The following is a 23,817-nucleotide window of genomic DNA, read 5'->3' as shown; positions in this document are numbered from 1 at the left end:
GATCCTTGTTTGGAGCTTGGTCGGCCCCTTTGCCGTGAACTCGTGGATGAGGGCCACTCTTCTTTCAGCAGTGTCGTTAGTCACGAGGAGCTTCCCAAACCCATTCCTTCCCCAGATTGTACCGTCTGATGTCATCCAGGCCGCAGGGGGCATTGACAAGAACGCAGTATCGATTTCAAGATGGTGGAAGATCCTCTTAGTTGTGTATGTGAAGAAGTCCGGAAGATCTTTTGCAACAACGTCTCTTGCGACGGCCAACACACGAGGGCTGGGCTCGAGGGATCCTTCCACAAAGTTCATATCAGAGACCATCTTGAGTTTGTCAGCATCTGAAACATCGTCACTGAAGAGAGCGAGACCAACTGTAACTTCAGACAAGTACCATAGATACCGACTCGTCGCCTTCGTGCCGGCTTCCTTGCGGTATAGATAGGGTTATTGATTCACTGTGCACGACCCCTAAACATTGATGTATTGAACTGATTTTTATACTGCCAGGTTTTCTCATTAAGTGGATCAAAATTGCAAGCGAGCGAACGCGTCTGACAACTTCATGCTTTTTGACCCTAATCTCCATCTTTTGAGGGATTTCCACCAACAAAAGGATTGTGATGAAAGTTTTTCCCATTCCACCTGTTGCGTGTTGGAAAACAATGCCACCCGAACCACTGTCAATTTTCTCTGGAATATTTACCCTCGCCAGAGGAGAGGGTATTGCATTTGAGTCCGTCTGTTTGTCTGCACAGAATAAATATGATTTTCTCTGCAACCATTGGTCCGATTGACAGGAAATTTTCACCATAGGTGCAAGTCCACCTGTATAATTTTTTTAATGATAAATAAGACGTCATAGGTCACGTGGTTCGGCCGCCATCTTGGAAAAATCGAAAGAATTTGCACCCCTATATCTCGGAAAGCGCTGAATAGAAGAAATTGAGACATGGCTCATTGTAAAGAACTCTCCATGGGGAATGAAATATGTTAATGATGATGTCATAGGTGCCTCCATTATGACGTCATAATTCGACAAGTACAAAACTTCATCCAATCAAGATGAAATTTCTTGAGCGCCATGTCGGTATGAACTGGTGGAGTAAACAAAAAGTGATGACGTCATTAGTCACGTGGTTCGGCCGCCATCTTGGAAAAACCGAAAAACTTTGCACCTCTATATCTCCAAAAGCGCTGAATCGAAAAAATTGCGACATGCCTCATTGTAAAGAACTCTCCATGGGGAATAAAATATGTTAATGATGATGTTATAGATGCCTCCATTATGATGTCATAATTCAACAAGTACAAAACTTCATCCGATCAAGATGAAATTTCTTAAGCATAATCTCGGAATAAATTGGTTTCGAAAAAAAACTGATGACGTCATCGGTCACGGTTCGGCCGCCAAATTTGTTTTAACACAAAAGCCTTATAAACCACTGAAAAGACATCCTGGCGAGGGTTTGCAATCTCTGATTGCTCTTTTTCTTGTTTCATTTGCGATATGCTGATCTTCACCTAACATCAGCTCGTTTTACCAGACATATTTTTCCAATTCATCAACGTCATAGATGGTTTCTCACAGCATTATGCTGCTCATTGAAGCTTCATGAGTGTGGGTAGGCCTGCAGTGTGGGTAGGCCAAAATGATAGGGAATGATTGGTCATTTCTAGCACTTTGTCCTCCATTATATTGAGCACTTAATTCAACATATCCTCTGTATACATGCTGTTCAGCTCAGGGTTTTCAAGTCTTAAATTAAAAAAAGACTCCAACCTGTCCTTTTGATGGCCTTTTATGCAACATAGCAGCAAAAAAATGGAAGGTGGTTGTACGTAATTTGGGTTTTCACCTAAGTTTTCAAGTCTGAATAGTGTGCAAATGCAAGATTTATAAACGAACTGTATTCCACATGTGCCTGGCCCTGGATTTACATTTGTGAAGTAAATAAATTGTTTACATTGGATCATTTCTGGATCTGATGAAATTCGCCAGTAGCCATTTTGGAAAACTCTATGTGTAGCATCTTATTCAAGATGTCCAAATGCCATACACGTCGATGGTCGTGGGTTTTCGTTTATTATTTTTGTATACTAAATCGAGGCTCGTATAAGAGCTGACACGTAGAACATATAACAAAGGCAGCGGCAGACAAGCGGGGGCGAGAGAGAGAGGTACAACCACCGTAGGGAACAGGGGCATCAAGAGATCTGTGAAAGGGAGAGGGCTGAGGTGTGGTACACGGGATAAACAAGGTGGACAAGACAGGAACTTCAGGAAAGAAAACGGAGAATTTGAAGAGCGTTTTTCATGGGAGCGTTTCTACTAATTCTCAAATCACCTCATCTTTCTTGAGAATCTTTCATTGCAATTAACTAGGGCATGCCCGTACTATATCTATATCTAAAATTATATCCCCCCCCTCTATTTACATGAAATGGTTTGGTCCAAAGCGAACGGCTTGCGAGTGGTGACAACCCCCCCCCTCTATTTACATGCAATGGTTTGGTCCAAAGCGAACGGCTTCCGGAGTTTGGTAAAGAAATCGCCATCGCGTGCACAAACGCGCAGGAAAGCGAATGAATCGCAAATTCGTTTTTATTAGTTGTAAAACATAGTTTAACGCCAACATAGTTTGCAAACGTGAAATAAATGAATACGCTCTCAAATGTGCCATCCGAGGCAGAGTGTGTCCTCCACGTTCGGCACACGCGATCGTTCGCTGCTCTCTGATTGGTTGAATCGTTTTTTGGACATAGCTCGGTAAGTAATTGTCCGATTAATATGAAACCTTGAAAAGGCACATCCTCGGGTCCCCAGCAATATACCTGGCAAGTTAAAAGTATATCGGACCCGTGGTTGTCGAGAAACAGCGGTCACAGACAAACAAACGTACAGACAGAGATTACTGGAATTATAGATAGATGCACAGTTCTTTTGTAATCCCATCATGAATGCCTTTTGCTTTCCCTTGATGCAAGCTTTTCCCTGATGAGATGTTATTACAAGCTTTTCCCTGATGAAAGATGTTATTACAAGCATTTCCCTGGTGACAGATGTTTTTGCAAGCTTTTCCCTGATAGATGTTTTTGCAAGCTTTTCCCTGATAGATGTTTTTGCAAGCTTTTCCCTGATAGATGTTATTCCAAGCATTTCCCTGATAATAGATGTTAGTACAAGCTTCTCCATGATAGATGTTATTCCAAGCTTTTCCCTGATAATAGATGTTAGTACAAGCTTTTCCATGATAGATGTTATTGCAAGCTTTTCCCGGATGAGATGTTATTACAAGATTTTCCCCGATGAGAGATGTTATTACAAGCTTTTCCCTGATAGATGTTATTGCACACTTTTCCCTGATAGATGTTATTACAAGCTTTTCCAGAGTAGAGTGACCTGGTCTGAAACCAAATTGATGATCAGAGATCAAGCCATTGGAGAAGAGGAAAGATTTCATATCAGAAGCAATGATGGATTCCATGACTTTGCTGATAATTGCGAGAAGGCTGATTGGTCTGTAGTTGCTGGGATCTGTTTTTGCACCTTTTTGTGAAAGCGGTAATGTTTGCTGATTTCCAAGCTGATGGCAGATGACCTTGAGCAAAAGAGGGTGAAGAGAACAGAGAGAGGGTGAAGAGAACAGAGAGAGGGTGAAGAGAACAGAGAGAGGGTGAAGAGAACAGAGAGAGGGTGAAGAGAACAGAGAGAGGGTGAAGAGAACAGAGAGAGGGTGAAGAGAACAGAGAGAGGGTGAAAAAGAGCGGCAGAGCAGGATTTTAGGACCCGTGGGCTGATGCCGTCTGGTGCAGTTGCAGAATCATCGTCGAGGATTGACAGAAACTTCTCCACCTTGTCAGGAGAGAAGGACACAGAGTCCAGGAGCAGCTGGGTACGGTGGGTACAGAGAGGGACGGGTTTGATTCATACCTTTGGAGGACTTTTCAAACCTTTTGGAGGACTGCCGATCTGAGACATGAGGTATGGAGCAGTAGAGAGTGGAGTCATCAGCAAAGAGATAGAGCGGATTTTCAAGAGATAGGATGACCACATGGTTATTTAATTGTACAATATCATATTGCTGAACTGTTAATACAAGTTGTTGTCTTGATTGAAATGGTAGAGAAATTTGCTATTTCCATGTTCCTTGTTTTCCTTTAAATTCCGAAGCACATCGAAGATGTTTGGTGGGGCAGGTGAGAAAAATCCAAGAAGAATGGTCGCACATGTCCATAATTTATGAAACATACATACAGGCTGTGCTGTGTTTTTTTTTTTTTTTTTTTTTTTTTTTTTTTGTATACAAGATCGAGGCTCGTGAAAGAGCGAACATTAATCACACAGAAAGACAAACCGACACATAAAACATATAACATAGGGAGCGGTAGACAAGATGGGGAGAGAGGGGGAAGGACACAAACACAACATTTGAGAGCAGGGACCGAGAGACATGGAGACATCGAGAGATCTGAGAGAGGGCGAGGGCTTTGGGGGGGGGGGGGGGGCGTGGGAAGGGGGCAGTGGGAGAGGTATAAAACATATGGACACTGCCAGGACTTCCAGGAAACAAGTTGGAATTTCAAACAAGGTGGATCTGGGGTGAATTAGCGGGGGTAGAAAAGATCAAGGTTTTGGATGGGGGAAGATAAGAGATGGTGGTGAATAGCTGTTTTAAAGACCTGGAGGGAGGAGTGGGATTGAAGGGAGTGAGGGAGTTTGTTCCAGAGGCGGGAGAAAAGAGGAATGAAAGAGTGAAGGTGAGCGGAGAGCCGAGATTTCGGCAGTTTAACCATCAGAGGGTTGCTGGCAGATCTTGTGCGACCTGTAGGAATATTTGGGGGACAGAGCACAGAGAGAGCTGGGGGTGCAAGGCCGGAGACGAGTCGGTAGAAGACAGAAAGACCACCTACCTGCCTGCGGTGAGTGAGTGAAAGGCCCTCAGAGATAGCTTCATCGCGGGAGATTCCAATAATTCTGAAAGCTTTGGTTTCAACAGCGTGAAGCCGAGCTAGGTGTGAGGCAGGAGCACCGGCCCATAGGGGAGAACAGTATTCCATTGAGCTGCGGATGAAAGCCTTGTATGTGGTGAGGAGCTCAGGTGTGCCGAGGAAGGACTTCGCACGACGGAGGATGCCCAGTCGGCGACTGGCTTTGGAGGCCAGCTTGGAAATGTGGTTTTCCCAAGAAAGATCATGGCAGATAGTGAGACCCAAAATCTTGAGCGACAGAACTTCTTGGAGAGGATTGTTGAGAAAGTAGATGGGAGGGTTGTCCAGTCGATCTTTTTGGAGAGACATAGTAAGAGTGTGAGATTTGTCAGGATTGAAAGACATGTTCCACTTGTTTGACCAGTCTGTGATTTTGTCCAGGTCTTCAGAGAGTGAGGAGGCAGCAGACTGCCGATCTGAGGGAAGAGGAATGGAGCGGCAGAGAGTGGAGTCATCAGCAAAGAGATAGAGAGGATTTTCGAGAGAGTCAGAGAGATCATTGATGAAGACCAGAAAAAGCACGGGGCCCAGAACACTGCCTTGGGGAACTCCAGCCTGAACAGGAAGAGGAGATGAGAGAAACCCATTCAGGGCCACACGTTGATGACGACTAGAGAGGAAGTCCGCTAGCCATGCGTGGAGATTTCCATGGATACCAAAGGAGGAGAGTTTGGTGAGCAGAGCGGGGTGCCAGACCGTGTCGAAGGCACGTGATATGTCGAGGGAGACAGCTCTAATTTCCTGTTTGGCATTGAGGACCTCCATCCATTGTTGAGACAGCAGAAGCAGCATGTCCAGAGTAGAGTGACCTGGTCTGAAACCAAATTGATGATCAGAGATCAAGCCATTGGAGAAGAGGAAAGATTTCATATCAGAAGCAATGATGGATTCCATGACTTTGCTGATAATTGGGAGAAGGCTGATTGGTCTGTAGTTGCTAGGATCTGTTTTTGCACCTTTTTTGTGCAAAGCGGTGATGTTGGCTGATTTCCAAGCAGATGGCAGTTGACCTTGAGCAAAAGAGAGGGTGAAGAGAACAGAGAGAGGGTGAGATAGAGCAGCAGAGCAGGATTTTAGGACCCGTGGGCTGATGCCGTCGGGTCCAGTTGCAGAATCAGAGTCGAGGGTTGACAGAAACTTTTCCACCTTGTCAGGAGGAAAGGACACGGAGTCCAGGAGCAGCAGGGTACGACTGGGTATGGTGGGTACAGAGAGGGATGGGTTTGGGACACAAGATTTAGAGGCAAACACAGAGTTGAGGCATTCAGCTTTTTCACGTGCGGAGTCAGCTGTGTAGCCGTTTGAGGTAAGGGAGGGGATGGAGGGGGAACAAACACCAGAAACGGATTTGACCAGACGCCACCAGGATTTGGAAGAGGGAGACAGATAAGAGAGTTCGGTCTTGAGAACGGAGAGATATTGTTTCCTGGCTCTCCTGAGGGTGGACACACACTTGTTTCGGGCTTTGTGAAAGGAAATGAGATTTCCTTCCGTTGGATTTGCTTTCCAGGAGACGAAGGCAAGTTGTTTCTGGGCAACAGCCTCACCACAAGATTCCGTGTACCATGGACGGGAGGAAGGGTATGACAACTGAAGACGAGATGGGATAAATCTGTGCATGAGAGAGAGCAATTTACTTTGGAAGAATTCCCAGGATGAGTTGATGTCAGAGGTGGTAGAGATGGGAGACCAGTCCAGATGATTGATGGCTGCTTGAAGACCGTGCCAGTTGGCCTGAGTGAAATGCCAGACTCGTCGACGCTGAGCAGGCTCCCTGAGGATGGTCAGAGAGATGTCCACTTTAACAAGGACATGATCAGATGATCCGATCGGAGCAGAAGAAGAGCAGCAGACATTTTCAGGGAAGTTAGTCATAACCAAGTCCAGAAGAGAAGATGTTCCGTTGACTGAGATCCGGGTCGGGAAATTGACAGATTGTGTCAGTCCCAGTGAGTCGCAGAAGTCCTTTGCTGAGGAGCCATGGCTGGTGAGAGAGGTACCCACACCCAGCCAACTGGCATGATGACAGTTGAAATCACCACATATGAGGAAGAGAGAGTTGGGATGAGTAGATAGAAGTTGGTCCATATCATCAGACAGCGAGATGTAGATGGAGTCATCACTGTTTGGTGGACGGTACAACACACATATGAACAAGTGGTGGGAGCGAAGGGGAAGCCGTAGCCAGAGGTATTCCTGGGGGTGAGGTGGAGAGAGTGCAGTGCAGGGCGAGTGAGGAAGAGAGTTTTTGATAAAGATAGCAACCCCGCCTCCAGGACGAGGCTCAGGTCTATCATACCGGAGGAGGGAGTAGCCCGGGAGAGATACTATGGAATCAGAGACATCATAAAGGAGGAAAGTTTCTGTTAAGCAGATCACGTCTGGTTTGACAGAAGCAACCTGTATGGAGAGATCAGTTAAGTTTGAACGAAGGCCCCGGATGTTTGAGGTCCATACCGTTAATGAAGAGGAAGGGGGAGCATCAGATACAGAACAGGGGGGAGGAGGGGTAGGGTAAGATGTGGAAGAGGTGGAAGAGGTAGGGAGAGCTGTTGAAGGTGTGTCAGAGATTTCAGAATAGCTCGGAGAAAGGGAAGGATGGGGCGGACAAAAGGTTTGATGGTGATTGGGTGAGCCACAATGAGGTGTTATTTGAGGAGGGGGAAGAGCGAGGCAGAAGGTTGGGGGAGATGGAGGTGAGAGTTTGAAGGGGGAAGAAGCGGGGAGGACGCTTTGAGGAGGGGGAGTGAGCGGGGGGAAATTGAGAAGCAATGAGGGTGGGGAGATTTGAAGGGGAGGGGTGAGGGGGGAGTTTGGGAGGGAAGGGACAAGGGGAGGGATTTGAAAGGGATGGGATATGGGGGAGATTTGGAGGGGAGGGGTGAGGCAGGAGTCTAGGAGGGGAGGGGCGAGGGGGCGTCTTGGCGGGGAGGGGTGAGGGGGTAGTTTAGGAGGGAGGGGGCAAGGGGGGAGATTTGAAAGGGATGGGTGATGGGGAAGATTTGGAGGGGAGGGGTGATGGGGAAGATTTGGAGGGGAGGGGTTATGGGGAAGATTTGGAGGGGAGGGGTGAGATTGGATTTTTGAAAGTGTACGATTTATGGGAAACGAACATTTATTGCAAAATGAGTTTCTTGTGACCTTCGAGTTAAAAATACGTTTAAGGACGCTGGATGGAGGATGGAGTGCAGGAGAGTTTAGGGAATGTAGAAAAAAGGCACTATAGGAGATGGATATTTTTTTGGGGATGAATTGATTTGGTGAGCAAGTCGAAAGCAGCCTTTTAAAGAAGAAGAAGAAAAAGGTGTTATAAAATATGACGGAATACATAACTTGAGGGGAAAGTGTAAACATTGAAGGTTAATGAGTGAAAACTATTTGGGGAAATGGGGGAGAAACACGTGGTCGAAGAACGAACGAACGAATAAGAATGAATAAACGAATGAGAACAGAGAAGGAAATGTTTTTTTTTTTTTTTTTTTTTTTTTTTTTTTTTGAGTTGAGATTTACACAAGGAAGTAGGCTATGGGTGAAAAGACTGGGAATACAGAGAACGAAAGTTATTGGATCACAAACGACGGACCACTGAGAGAAAAACAAAGCCTCAAGGTTGTACAGTGCACACTGTGCAAGGCCTTGCTCGCGACACGGCAAACAGACGATCAATTTATGAAAGATAAACACCGAGAAACAACCAAAGTTGCACACAACTAGGGCATTGCCCGTACTATATCTATATCTAAAATTATATCCCCCCCCTCTATTTACATGAAATGGTTTGGTCCAAAGCGAACGGCTTGCGAGTACGGTGACAATCCCCCCCCTCTATTTACATGCAATGGTTTGGTCCAAAGCGAACGGCTTCCGGAGTTTGGTAAAGAAATCGCCATCGCGTGCACAAACGCGCAGGAAAGCGAATGAATCGCAAATTCGTTTTTATTAGTTGTAAAACATAGTTTAACGCCAACATAGTTTGCAAACGTGAAATAAATGAATACGCTCTCAAATGTGCCATCCGAGGCAGAGTGTGCCCGCCACGTTCGGCACACGCGATCGTTCGCTGCTCTCTGATTGGTTGAATCGTTTTTTGGACATAGCTCGGTAAGTAATTGTCCGATTAATATGAAACCTTGAAAAGGCACATCCTCGGGTCCCCAGCAATATACCTGGCAAGTTAAAAGTATATCGGACCCGTGGTTGTCGAGAAACAGCGGTCACAGACAGACAAACGTACAAACGTACAGACAGAGATTACTGGAATTATAGATAGACTAGGGCATGCCCGTACTATATATATGCCCGTACTATATATCTATCTAAAATTATATCCCCCCCCTCTATTTACATGAAATGGTTTGGTCCATTCGCAACGCCAAAGCGAACGGCGAACGGCTTGCGAGTACAGTGACAATCCCCCCCCCTCTATTTACATGAAATGGTTTCGTCCATTCGCAACGACCACAGAACCCCCCCCTCTATTTACATGGAATGGTTTGGTCCATTCGCAACGCCGGCACACGCGATCGTTCGCTGCTCTCTGATTGGTTGAATCGTTTTTTGGACATAGCTCGGTAAGTAATTGTCCGATTAATATGAAACCTTGAAAAGGCACATCCTCGGGTCCCCAGCAATATACCTGGCAAGTTAAAAGTATATCGGACCCGTGGTTGTCGAGAAACAGCGGTCACAGACAGACAAACGTACAAACGTACAAACGTACAGACAGAGATTACTGGAATTATAGATAGATAACTTCACACACCGAAAGATAAATACAGTTTCGACAAAATACAATTGTGAACAGACTTAACTTCGAAAAACGTGGAGACCGTGTGGAGCTTCGAAAATCCCTGCCGCCGTCTCCAAGATCTCGCGAGATCTCTCCGTGTTCATGCTAGTAACCATGGCAATACCTTTTGATGGAAGACACATTAGCAGAGGATGTGTGAATAATGCATAAAGCGATGAATGCAGGAACGGCCGATGACGTTTTATCACCATGTTTCGCCAAATGTCGGGTTATACTCTACATCTCAATTGTACAATGTTGATAAGTAGCACGTACAATCGTACATCTGTGGGAAACTGACGGACACATGTGTGTATGACATTTGGACATGTTAAGTTTGATGCTGCACGAAGAGTTTGGTAATTCGTCAGATACAGAAATGATGTAATCTTCACAATTCATTTACTTCACATAATACAGTCGTGGCCAAAAATATTGGCACTCTTGCACTTTTTTCAAATAATGCACCATTTCTTCCAGAAAATTGTTGAAATGAAAAAATATTTTGGTTTCCACATTTGTATTTCTTTGGTTTGCAATGGAACAAAATTTAAAATCTGAAAAAAATTACTAAATCAGCTTTTTCCACACAGAAATCCTAAAATGTCCCAGACAATATTATTGGTACCTTTCAGAAGTTGTTAGAAATATTTGGATTTCAAGCAGGTGATTCTCCTTTACTTTGGAATTGAACTCACCTGTGGTGAGTTGCAGGTGCCTGCAATATAAAAATCACTCGTTCAACCAGTTTGAATGGAGAAAATGAGTCATTCTGCTGTTTTGTGTCACTGTGTTTAACGTATTGAGCATGGAGAAAAGCAAGAAAACCAGAGAATTGTCTGAGGAGGTCAGACACAAGATTGTAGCCAAGCATGGACAATCTCAAGGCTACAAGTCCATCTCCAGAGACCTTGATGTTCCTGTGTCCACTGTACGCAATGGTATCAGGAAGTTTAAGGCCCATGGCACTGCAGCCAACCTCCCTGGATGTGGCCGCAAGAGAAGACTTGATCGAAGATTGCAGCGAAGGATTGTTTGAATGGTGGAGAAAGCACCTCAATCACCTGCCAAACAGGCTGACCTTCTGATACAAGGTATGACAGTTTCAACTCACACCATCCGTCGCCAACTCAATGAAAGGGGGTTCTCTGGTAGGAGACCCGGGAGGACTCCACTGCTGAGAAAGAGAGACATAAGAAAGCCCGACTGAAGATTTCCAAAACACACCTGAACAAGGCAAAATCCTTTTGGGAGAATTTCCTGTGGACAGATGAGACCAAATTAGAGTTTTTTGTAAAGCACATCATCTCTATGTTTACAGAAAACAAAATGAAGCCTTCAAAGTAAAGAACACCTTCCCTACTGTCAAACATGGAGGAGGTTCAGTGATGTTTTGGGGTTGCTGTGCTGCCTTTGGCACTGGGTGCGTTGAATGTGTGCATGGCATCATGAAATCAGGAGATTACCAAGGCATTTTGGAGCGCAATGTTCAACCCAGTGTCAGAAAGCTGTGTCTCCGTCGAAGGTCATGGGTCTTGTAGCAGGACAATGACCGACCCCAAAGACACTTCAAAAACCACTCAGGAATGGTTCAAGACAAAACACTGGACTGTTCTGAAGTGGCCAGCAATAGGTCCAGATCTAAATCCCATTGAACACCTGAAGGGATATCTGAAAACAGCATTTGGGAGAAGGCACCCTTCAAATCTGGGAGAACTGGAGCAGTTTGCACAAGAAGAGTGGGACAAACTGCCAGTAGAGTGGAGTAGGAAGCTCATTCATGGCTATATGAAGCGCTTGACTGCAGTTATTTTGTCCAAAGTCTGTGTTACCAAATATTAAGTCTTGGGTGTCAATAATTTTGTCAATGCCATTTAGTTTTTATTTTATGATTTAAAATGATATATTAAGTTCTGAATAAAAAAAACAAAGGTTCTGTAATATTAACAGGGAAATAAAGAATTGTGGAGACAAAATACTTTTGTCAATTCCACCTCATATTTGGTGAAAATTGTGAGTTATTTGATAAAAGTGCAAGGTTGCCAATATTTTTGGCCACGACTGTATTTATATATTTAATATTGTCGTGTTCAGGGTGATTAACTCCACCTCTGAACAGATAGACTGAACAGACTTTAACTCCCTCAGACTGTGTCAATTATGGCAGACTCAATGCTCACGTGCGGGACTGAGGAGACTCACTGGGCTGCTTATCTCTTTTATCACCAAACAGGTTTATTCACGAACAACAACAAAAACAGAAGATTTATTTCAACTATATATTTGTGTATATAATATATATATACACAAAACGACAGCGAACATATGACACTACACATTGGACGGGGAAAGGGACAAAACCTGGTGAGTGGTGACTGATCTCTGGTGGTGGCGGGGGCAGGGGAAGGATGGGCACTGAGGAACTATGGGCAGGCGATGGGGATGGAGGAGGAGGTGATGGGCAGGACGATGAGAACAACAGACAAAGGGTAAAGACGAGCAGACAGTGCAGCCTCCTTGAAGCTCCCCAAATCCCTTCAGAACTCTCAGTCCTCGTCACAATACTCCCTTGTTCTCCTCTCAGAGTGCGACCCTTAAACACTTTCTGGCACTCTCGAAATCTCCTCAGAACGCTCTTCAGTCTCTCCTCGGAATTCTATGAATCCTTTCCAGTTCTCTATAGTTATCCTCAGAAAGTGTGATCTCCCCAGATCTGTTTCCGCTCCTCTGAGCACACCGAACTGAGAGCTGCAGGCTCCTCTCTCTTCTCTCCGGCAACGCTCCGCTCCTTCCTCCTCAGAACTCCACAATCCCTCGCACCTCGCAGCTCCGCCCCCTTGCTCTCTTAACAACCCTCCACCCCCAGAGGTGTTGGGCTCCACCCCATCATGAGATGATAATAGGAACACCCCCTCTCTCCTTGCCTGGCAGAGTCTCGTTGCTATCTACCTCGCTCTTTGCTCTTCTCTACCACCCGGTGGATGTTTACCAGCAGGTTTGAACGCACATTTAATTTAGTTAATCCCTAGCTATTTCAATAGAACGCCTCACCCTTTGTATATTCACATTCAAACCAACGATCCTTAAGCTGACGTGTGTAACATCAATGTGGTATTCCAGATTGCTTTCTCAATCAGTTTGATTATTTGGAGATTGATTTTGTATATCTGCATGCATTTTATCATCTACGAATGTGGAACACTCTCAAAAGCTTTCTTAGTCTATCCAGACGGTAGATCATTTAGTTCTTCGCATTTTGCAATTTTTAAGTATGACCTTGTTCAGTAGTAGGTGGTCAATTGTTCCATAACAACCTCTCTTACATCTCTTTTGTTCTGCCTCGAAACCTCCTTCCTGTGTTAGATGATGGTACGTTATTTCTGTGATCATACCTGTCAGTAGTTTGTATATTTATATGTTGGTGCACATGTTATTGGCCGGTATTTGTGGGGAAGTTGGGTTTCCTACGATTTTGGGATGAGAAAGGTGTTCCCTTCTACGAGCCACTCATCCACTGCCTTTTCCTCTTCTATCAGTTGTTTAAATGTCTTGGCGTAGATTGCGAAGAGCATCAAGTTGTTTTAGCCAGAAATTTGGAATTCCATCTGGGCTTCGGCTTTTGAAGTTTGGTGTTTTTGAAGTTGTTTTCCAATTTTCTCTTCATCAATAATTATTAATCAATGGGGGCATTTCCTCGAGATGTTGCTTCTTCTTTTCAAAGTTTGGGATCTATTCTGCTTCCTTGTTATGTTCTTCTCTTTACAAGGAGGTTTGAATGCACATTTAATTCAGTTAATCCCTAGCTATTTCAATAGAACGCCACACCCTCCATATATTCACATTCAAACCAACGATCCTTTCCAGAATTTTTCCAGTTTTTCTTTTTCAGGGGAAGGTGACACAATTTCAGAGCTTCCCTCCCTCCATCCAGGATATATACAATTGTCAGAAAAGCCCGTAGGATTATAAAAGACCCTAACCACCCCAACCACGGACGGTTTCAGCTGCTACCGTCTGGCAAGCGGTATCGCAGCCTCAAGGCCCGAACTAACAGGCTAAGAGACTGTTTTTTTCATCAGGCAACCAGGCTCATGAACAATGAACACTGATTGCCGGTGACCTGTTGCCTGTTTGACCGCTACACACCACTTATATTTCTATTACTGCCGCTGTTATCACTTTATTATCACTGTTCATCACTTTATTATTACTGCTACTTATTATTATTATTTCTGCTATTTACAATTATTATTCTCTACTTACTATTATTATTCTTATGTTATTGTCGCTGTTATCACTTTATTAATGAAAAACTGCTACTTATTATTATTAGAGCTGCTACTTACTCTTTCTTCTTATTATATATTGTTATTATTGTTGCTATTTTTTATTCTATATTGTTATTTTATTTATTGTTACTGCAAAGTCGAGGAGCCAATACTTAAGAATTTTACTGCCTTATATTTGTATGGGACATGTAATAATAAAGACTTGAATCTTGAACAATTCTGCTTTTGTTTCCCCAATTTCGGGTAAAATCTCTTTGTGTTACTTTCAATCATGTGGTTTTGTTTTCTTCTGTTGTTTCCTTCTTCATAGTTTTTTTTTTATCTTCCTTGCTATCATTTCTATTTTGAGTTTGTTTCCAGCACCCAAGCACTCGAGGCCTGTCTTCGATTTTGAGTTTGTTTTTTATTCTTTGGATTCTCTTTTTTAGTTTTGGGTGTCTGTTTCCTTTCCTGAACTCTTGTAATTGTCCTACTTCCTTCTGCAGTTGCTCTCTTTACCTCTGCCACCAACGGTTATTTATGGATGGAGGTTATGTTTTCACCCCTGTCTGTTTGTTTGTTTGTTTGTGAACAAAATATCTCAAAAAGTTGTGGATGGATTCGGACGAAATTTGGCAGAGATGTAGCGTGTGTGACAAGGACGAAATTATTAGATTTTGGTGAAGATCCGGTTTCGGATCCAGCCCCTAGAATTTTAAAAGTGATTCTTCACCATTGGGATATCGTGCCAAAAACGCTAATTGCAGGATATCTCAAAAAGTTATGGATGGAATTGGACAAAACTTGGTGGACAGGTTGTGTGTGTGACGAGGAAGAATCGATTCGATTTTGGTGAAGATCCGGATCTGGATCCAGCTAGTATAATTTTTTTAGTGATTCTTCACCATTGAGTGATATGGCCAACCAGGTGTAGGTATGCTCTCTACTGAGTGCCGTTCTCGTATTTCTAAGTGAATGGTTGGTTCACCTCACTGTTTTTTTTTTTGGTCCTCTTATTGTTTTTTATGCGATAAAGTTTGTCTTTCTCAGACTTTTATCAATTTCATCTCTTCTATTTTGTTGGCTAACTCTTCTTTCAGTTTATGCTTCTCTTCATCATCTTCGCCATCTTCCTCGAGCTCATCGTGCTGCTCTCCCTTATCTTTCTGCCCATCACCATCTGCCTTTTCCATACTTTTCCCCTTCATTTCTGCCCGAGTCATTTGGTCTTTGTTTCTGAAGCGGTCTTGCCCCTCTTTCAGGGGGACACCATCATTCTTTATTTTTGCCACACTCTTTTGGACCGGCTCTATGTCGAGGTTTGGTCCCCGTCTCGTCGCACAGTCAAAACTTCCTATCCTGCCATCTCTGTCTTCACCTTCAAGTGAGCACTTAGCTCCCCTCACTCTAATCTCTCTTGCCACTTGTTGCTTTGCCCGAGATGTAATATCTTCTATTCTATCTTTATCTACATGTATTTTAATTGTTGACACGACCTTCTCAAATTTATCAAGGGAGACCGTCTTCGCCCTCGTGGCCAGTTTTGTTTTTGTCAGCTGGTTCCTGAACCGTCCCCCTTACCTTTACTCCCCCATGCCTTATGTATGTATGGAATACATCTTGCATTGGAGGATTATCTTCTTCTCCTCAATACTCCAGGTTTCCGTTTGTAGTTTTCTCCTCTGGAGTATTGTCTTTGATGGTGGCGAGACAGCCAGCACCTTCTCGGCTTCGTGCTTTGGTACATGACCATGTCTCTTCGCATGGTGATGTTTGTCCTTGCTTGACAAGGTGCAGTCTTTAGTTTTTACAGCGCACTTTCCTGCTGCTCAGAGTGGCCACACAGGTATAGGATTTCCCCTATAGGAGACCTGTGCCTCTTTGCTTGAGAGTTTTTTTTTTTTTTTAATCAACACAAGATGTTCTGTCATTTCACTGTGCTCCGTCTTAAACACCTCCTCCCGTTCTACATTGTGTGTGTGTGTGTGTGTGTGTGTGTGTGTGTGTGTGTGTGTGTGTGTGTGTGTGTGTGTGTGTGTGTGTGTGTGTGTGTGTGTGTGTGTGTGTGTGTGTGTGTGTGTGTTAGTTGGTTGGTTGGTTGGTTGGTTGGTTGGTTGGTTTAGTTTAGTTAGTTAGTTATACATGAATTGTGTATAATGTTTTATTGTTCGGTGAATGATTAACACATCCTGCACTGTTTATGGAAAGGAAGGAATTTTATTTTCAAGTTCTTCATCGTTATTATGTCCACATCAATGTTGTGCCGTATGAACGTTTTCTACAAAGCAGGTTTATGATCCTTGGAAATTATTTGGCACAAGTAATGTGTTCATAGTCATTATGTCGGTCATTTTCATCAACATGATCACCATGGTCCTCATTATAATCACCTGAGCAGTAACATCATCAAACAATCACAATGATTGTCATAAGTGAAATGACCAACTGTGTTCGTTTTGATGATGGCGTGTTTTTTTTGTCATTTCAGGTTTGGTGTGCATGAAATCCAGCACTTCCGTAGTAGAGCTCGTCATGCTGCTGTGCTCACAGGTTCGACTCCAGATATACGATGTGTAGACACAGCTAACTTGTCATACCTTGCTGTGCTCACAGGTTTGACTCCAGATATACGATGTGTAGACACAGCTAACTTGTCATACCTTGCTGTGCTCACAGGTTCGACTCCAGATATACGATGTGTAGACACAGCTAACTTGTCATACCTCGCTGTGCTCACAGATTCGACTCCAGATATAGGATGTGTTGACACAGCTAACTTGTCATACCTTGCTGTGCTCACAGGTTCGACTCCAGATATAGGATGTGTAGACACAGCTAACTTGTCATACCTTGCTGTGCTCACAGATTCGACTCCAGATATACGATGTGTAGACACAGCTAACTTGTCATACCTTGCTGTGCTCACAGATTCGACTCCAGATATATGATGTGTAGACACAGCTAACTTGTCATACCTTGCTGTGCTCACAGGTTTGACTCCAGATATATGATGTGTAGACACAGCTAAGTTGTCATACCTTGCTGTGCTCACAGGTTCGACTCCAGATATATGATGTGTAGACACAGCTAACTTGTCATACCTTGCTGTGCTCACAGGTTTGACTCCAGATATACGATGTGTAGACACAGCTAACTTGTCATACCTTGCTGTGCTCACAGATTCGACTCCAGATATAGGATGTGTAGACACAGCTAACTTGTCATGCCTTGCTGTGCTCACAGGTTCGACTCCAGATATAGGATGTGTAGACACAGCTAACTTGTCATACCTTGCTGTGCTCACAGATTCGACTCCAGATATACGATGTGTAGACACAGCTAACTTGTCATACCTTGCTGTGCTCACAGATTCGACTCCAGATATATGATGTGTAGACACAGCTAACTTGTCATACCTTGCTGTGCTCACAGGTTTGACTCCAGATATATGATGTGTAGACACAGCTAAGTTGTCATACCTTGCTGTGCTCACAGGTTCGACTCCAGATATACGATGTGTAGACACAGCTAACTTGTCATACCTTGCTGTGCTCACAGGTTCGACTCCAGATATACGATGTGTAGACACAGCTAACTTGTCATACCTTGCTGTGCTCACAGGTTCGACTCCAGATATACGATGTGTAGACACAGCTAACTTGTCATACCTTGCTGTGCTCACAGTTCGACTCCAGATATAGGATGTGTAGACACAGCTAACTTGTCATACCTTGCTGTGCTCACAGATTCGACTCCAGATATACGATGTGTAGACACAGCTAACTTGTCATACCTTGCTGTGCTCACAGATTCAACTCCAGATATATGATGTGTAGACACAGCTAACTTGTCATACCTTGCTGTGCTCACAGGTGCGACTCCAGATATACGATGTGTAGACACAGCTAACTTGTCATACCTTGCTGTGCTCACAGGTGCGACTCCATATATACGATGTGTAGACACAGCTAACTTGTCATACCTTGCTGTGCTCACAGATTCGACTCCAGATATATGATGTGTAGACACAGCTAACTTGTCATACCTTGCTGTGCTCACAGGTGCGACTCCAGATATACGATGTGTAGACACAGCTAACTTGTCATATCTTGCTGTGCTCACAGGTGCGACTCCAGATATACGATGTGTAGACACAGCTAACTTGTCATACCTTGCTGTGCTCACAGGTGCGACTCCATATATACGATGTGTAGACACAGCTAACTTGTCATACCTTGCCGCAAACTGGACATGATTCAGTACGCTACGTCATAGCCAAAAATGTGTCTTCTTATCAAATATGGTGAATGGTTCAAAGTGCAATGGAATGGCAGCCATTGTTTTACCATGTGCACATGTATGTTCTAGCAGTTTGAATGTAAGGCAGCTTAAAAACAGCTTGTATGAACCATATTTGATTAACTTATGTATTTACGCCATAAAGCCCAATCCCTTCCCATGACCCTTTTACTATTTTATAGGGTCTAAGGCTCATGGATATAATAGTTAAAATACAAATCGTGCACACACATGCACACAAACACACAAGGTAACACCAGACTTTACTTCAGACAAACACAACCTTGGGAGAGTGACGACTTCCAATGCACCCCGGGTACCTGAAATGCCATCTTCCTCATCTTGCTTTTCTCTCCGTAGGCAGTGGCACATTTAAGGAGAAAAGTCTTCCTTCCCATCAAAAACAATCTAAGGTGTTCACCCATGCTCCATCCTGTAAATGCTGAGCAGCAAGCGGGAAGCAGCACTTACCATTTTCATGTGTTTCATATGACTCAGCCGGGGTCAGAATCGAACCACTGACCTCCCACACTCAGGATGTTCCTCCCATTATTCCACCATGTCTGGTATCCATGAAACCCATGCATATGACACCACCATGTCTGGTATCCATGAAATCCATGCATAGGACACCACCATGTCTGGTATCCATGAAATCCATGCATAGGACACCACCATGTCTGGTATCCATGAAACCCATGCATATGACACCACCATGTCTGGTATCCATGAAATCCATGCATATGACACCACCATGTCTGGTATCCATGAAACCCATGCATATGACACCACCATGTCTGGTATCCATGAAATCCATGCATATGACACCACCATGTCTGGTATCCATGAAATCCATGCATAGGACACCACCATGTCTGGTATCCATGAAATCCATGCATAGGACACCACCAAGTCTTGTATCCATGAAACCCATGCATATGACACCACCATGTCTGGTATCCATGAAATCAATGCATAGGACACCACCATGTCTGGTATCCATGAAACCCATGCATAGGACACCACCATGTCTGGTATCCATGAAACCCATGCATATGACACCACCAAGTCTGGTATCCATGAAACCCATGCATATGACACCACCATGTCTGGTATCCATGAAAGCCATGCATATGACACCACCAAGTCTGGTATCCATGAAATCCATGCATATGACACCACCAAGTCTGGTATCCATGAAATCCATGCATATGACACCACCATGTCTGGTATCCATGAAACCCATGCATATGACACCACCAAGTCTGGTATCCATGAAACCCATGCATATGACACCACCATGTCTGGTATCCATGAAACCCATGCAAATGACACCACCAAGTCTGGTATCCATGAAACCCATGCAAATGACACCATCAAGTCTGGTATCCATGAAACCCATGCATATGACACCACCAATTCTGGTATCCATGAAACCCATGCATATGACACCACCAAGTCTGGTATCCATGAAACCCATGCAAATGACACCACCATGTCTGGTATCCATGAAACCCATGCATATGACACCACCAAGTCTGGTATCCATGAAACCCATGCAAATGACACCACCAAGTCTGGTATCCATGAAACCCATGCATATGACACCACCATGTCTGGTATCCATGAAATCCATGCATAGGACACCACCATGTCTGGTATCCATGAAATCCATGCATAGGACACCACCAAGTCTGGTATCCATGAAACCCATGCATATGACACCACCATGTCTGGTATCCATGAAATCCATGCATAGGACACCACCATGTCTGGTATCCATGAAACCCATGCATAGGACACCACCATGTCTGGTATCCATGAAACCCATGCATATGACACCACCAAGTCTGGTATCCATGAAACCCATGCATATGACACCACCATGTCTGGTATCCATGAAAGCCATGCATATGACACCACCAAGTCTGGTATCCATGAAATCCATGCATATGACACCACCAAGTCTGGTATCCATGAAATCCATGCATATGACCACCATGTCTGGTATCCATGAAACCCATGCATATGACACCACCAAGTCTGGTATCCATGAAACCCATGCATATGACACCACCAAGTCTGGTATCCATGTCTCTGTCTGGTTGTTACTTGCAAAATCGATGATTTTTCAAGTATATGGTTTGGTCTAGTGCGTTATTCTCCGTCTGTCTGTCTGTTTGTCTGTCTGTCTGTCAATCGCCTACAGGTCAGAATTCTAAACCGATCATCATGAAGCTTTGCCAAGTTGTAGAGGTAATCACAAATATTTTATGGACACAAAACCGAGGCTCGTGTAAGAGCTGACATATTAAAACACATAAAAACATAAACAGAAACACACATGAAACATGTAATAAAGGGAGTGGGGGACAAGAGGGGGAGAGAGAGAAAAGCACAACAACAGTAGCGAACATTTACAGTGGTAGATCTGTGGAAGGGAGAGGGCTGCGTGGGGTACACTGGATAAAACAGATGAACACTACTCGGACTTACTAGAAAACGGAACTTGAAAAAGGTGGATTTGTAGTGTATTAACGGGGGTAGAAAAGATCAAGGTTTCTGCTCAGAAGACTATTGATCTCAGTTGAACAATAACTGAAGCCTATTGATTTTGAGCTCAAAGGTCATCTTGAGGTCGAATTTCCAAAATCGTAATTTTTCATCCGATTGCCGTGAAAGTTGAACAAGATTTGCATATTGAGTCACTTAATTGGGAAACCAACTATTTTTGAGGTCAAAAGGTCAAAGGTCAACTCAGGGTCAAACTTCTAAAATCATCAATTTTCATCTGAAAAATAATCTCTGGGCTCTGTCCCCCAAATATTCCTACAGGTCGCACTGATCTGCCTGCAACCCTCTTATGGTTAAACTGCCAAAATCAAGACTCTCTGCTCACCTTCACTCCTTCATTCCTCTTTTCTCCCACCTCTGGAACAAACTCCCTCACTCTCTTCAATCCCACTCCACCCTCCAGGTCTTTAAAACAGCTGTTCACCACCATCTCTTATCCTCCCCCATCCAAAACCTTGATCTTTTCTACCCCCGCTAATTTCACCCCAAATCCACTTTTTTGAAATGCCAACTTCTGTCCTGGAAGTCCTTGGTGTCCTTGTGTTTTATACTTCTCCCCTCCCCTTCCCATGCCTCCTCCTCCCAAGCCCACTACCTCTCACAGATCTCCCGATGTCCCTGCGCTCAAATGTTGTGTTTGTGCTTCCCCTTCTCTCCCCATCTTGTCTACCGCTCCCCTTATTATATGTTTTGTGTGATAAATGTTAGCTCTTTCACGAGCCTTGATCCTGTAATCAAAAAAAAAGAAAAACATTTTCATCCGATTGACCTAAGCATTGATTAAGATCCTTAATTTTAATCTGATTGAAATTGACAATTTGAAGTATTAATGGCAACATTTTTGGGTGGGGGGGGGGGGGGGTGGGGGGGGGGGTGGCGGGGGGGGGGGGGCAGGATTTTACAAGTGTATTGCTCTGCACGATGTCTTTCTTGTTTGTTTGTCTTGTCTGTTTATTTGTGAGAAAGATATCTCAAAATGTTATGGACACGTTCAGATGAAATTTGGTGGACAGTTTGGGCGTTCGACAAGGACAAGATAAATTGATCTTGGTGATGATCCGGTACCACATACGAGAATTTTTAAAATGATTCTTCACCATTGAGTGATTCGGGCGAAACTTAGTTGACATGTTGGGTGTGTGACGAGGACAAATTTATTCAATTTAGGTGAAGATCCTGATCCGGATATGAGAATCTTCTAAGTGATTCTTCACCATTGAGTGATAGGGCCAAAAGCCAAAAATAGCAGATATCTCAAAAAGTTGTGGATGGATTTAGATGAAACCTGATGAACATGTTGGGTGTTTGACAAGTACGAATTGATTCGATTTTGGTGAAGGTCCTGATTTTAAGTGTTTCTTCACTATTGATAGGTGGGCCAAACAGGATATGACGTATCGCATAATATTTTAAATCTTTCTGAACGATTTTGACAAAACTGGTGGATCAGTTTGGTGGATGACAAGAACAAACCCATTCGATTTGTGTGGGTGACAAGGACGAATGATCTGGATCCAGATCTGGCCTATCATTGGGAAATAATACCTTAATTGTTCAGCCTGGCGGAGGTATGCGATCTACCGAGTGTTCTCGTTTTGTTTATTTTCCTATTTTTGGAGGACACAGCATTGAGAGGTTTGTTTTGTGGAAGTTATTGTCGATGTTTGAAGGAGAAGAATGATAATTTTTGATGTCAAGATAATTCATTAGCTGATTATGTTTCTAATTTAATCCTGTTTATAGAAGGAAAGTGAAGTCGGGAAAAATCATAATTAAGTTACAAGGGAATATTAATATAACTAGTGAGGTACCCATGCTTCGCACGGGTGGGAGGCCAGAAGCAAACAGACAATGCAGAAACCGCGAATGCTAAAGCATGAAACCAATAAATTCCACATTCCTGTAGCACCTTCAGTCGCACGTCAGACATGGACAGCAAGTTCGTGAAGGACTTCCAAACGGGTACGTTGTTCCATACCCAGTCAATGGCGAATCTGCATATGGCGATCCGCGAATTCAGGTTTAGAAAGTAGAAACCGTCACGGCATTTCATCATTCACTTGAACTCGATATCTCTTTTTTCATTCCAAACAGCATACCTCCAATCACAAATTAAATAACATTAATATAAAAAAATTAACTTTTAACAACATTCGTGACATAAACAAATATTTATATCCTGATGTGAAGTTCCGTATGGTTGGGTGAATACAATTACGAATTCAAAATCGTAATTGTATTCACTCAATTCCAATCATCAATTAATACTTTAACAAAATGATTAACGTTTAACGATTTAACATTACAATTGAATGACTGTTGTATTTGGATATTATCAAACCAGCTCATTGCCGTAATCTGTCCACTTCCACATTCGCAGCAGGTTCATAACTGTCATCAAAATCTAAACATTATTTGTAGAATTGCAACAAAAGCCACATCACTGTTCATATCGGTAAATATTATTCCATCGTGTTTGGAAAAATTGGAAAATTGGAAAACTTGGAAAAATGGATTTTACTCCAAGGGGTCCCAGGAATACCCACCCAAAATATCGTTGCGATCGGTTCAGCCGTTTTTGCGGTACCTTCGAACGGACAGACGGACATTTGGTGAATTATAGTAAGATTAATTTTTTCCCACGAAATAACTTTTACCATAAGTTTACCTTTAGCAAAAAATAAAGAAATGATAATCTCCTTTTCATCTTTTTTATATGAGGCTGTTCCTCACGACAATTGCAATAATTTATTGAACAGTAATTGTTGTTCAACGACATTAAATAAACATTAAAATAATGTTATAAATGATAGTATTTCTATGTATCCAATACATAGCTCCATTTTAATAGCAAACCTTGAAAGAGTTGTATGCCTAAAGTAAGAACATCAGTGATTTTTAACTTAT

The 23,817-nt window shown here is 43.3% G+C and overlaps 1 protein-coding gene across 1 annotated transcript in view; it reads left to right on the top strand.

The window, feature by feature from the left end:
- LOC137437425 (neurobeachin) overlaps nt 1–23,817 on the top strand; it is a 677,671-nt gene that overhangs the window by 476,260 nt on the left and 177,594 nt on the right. The window contains exon 34 of the mRNA XM_078766839.1: nt 16,526–16,587. Within this exon, the coding sequence (XP_078622965.1) occupies nt 16,526–16,587 (62 nt within the window). The remainder of the gene's footprint in view (nt 1–16,525; nt 16,588–23,817) is intronic.

This window comes from Myxine glutinosa, chromosome 12 (assembly GCF_964187855.1).
Source record: "Myxine glutinosa chromosome 12, kmMyxGlut1.1, whole genome shotgun sequence".
NCBI lineage: Eukaryota > Metazoa > Chordata > Myxini > Myxiniformes > Myxinidae > Myxine > Myxine glutinosa.
Note: the sequence above shows the minus strand (reverse complement) of the source record. Positions and strands in the feature narration are given on the sequence as shown.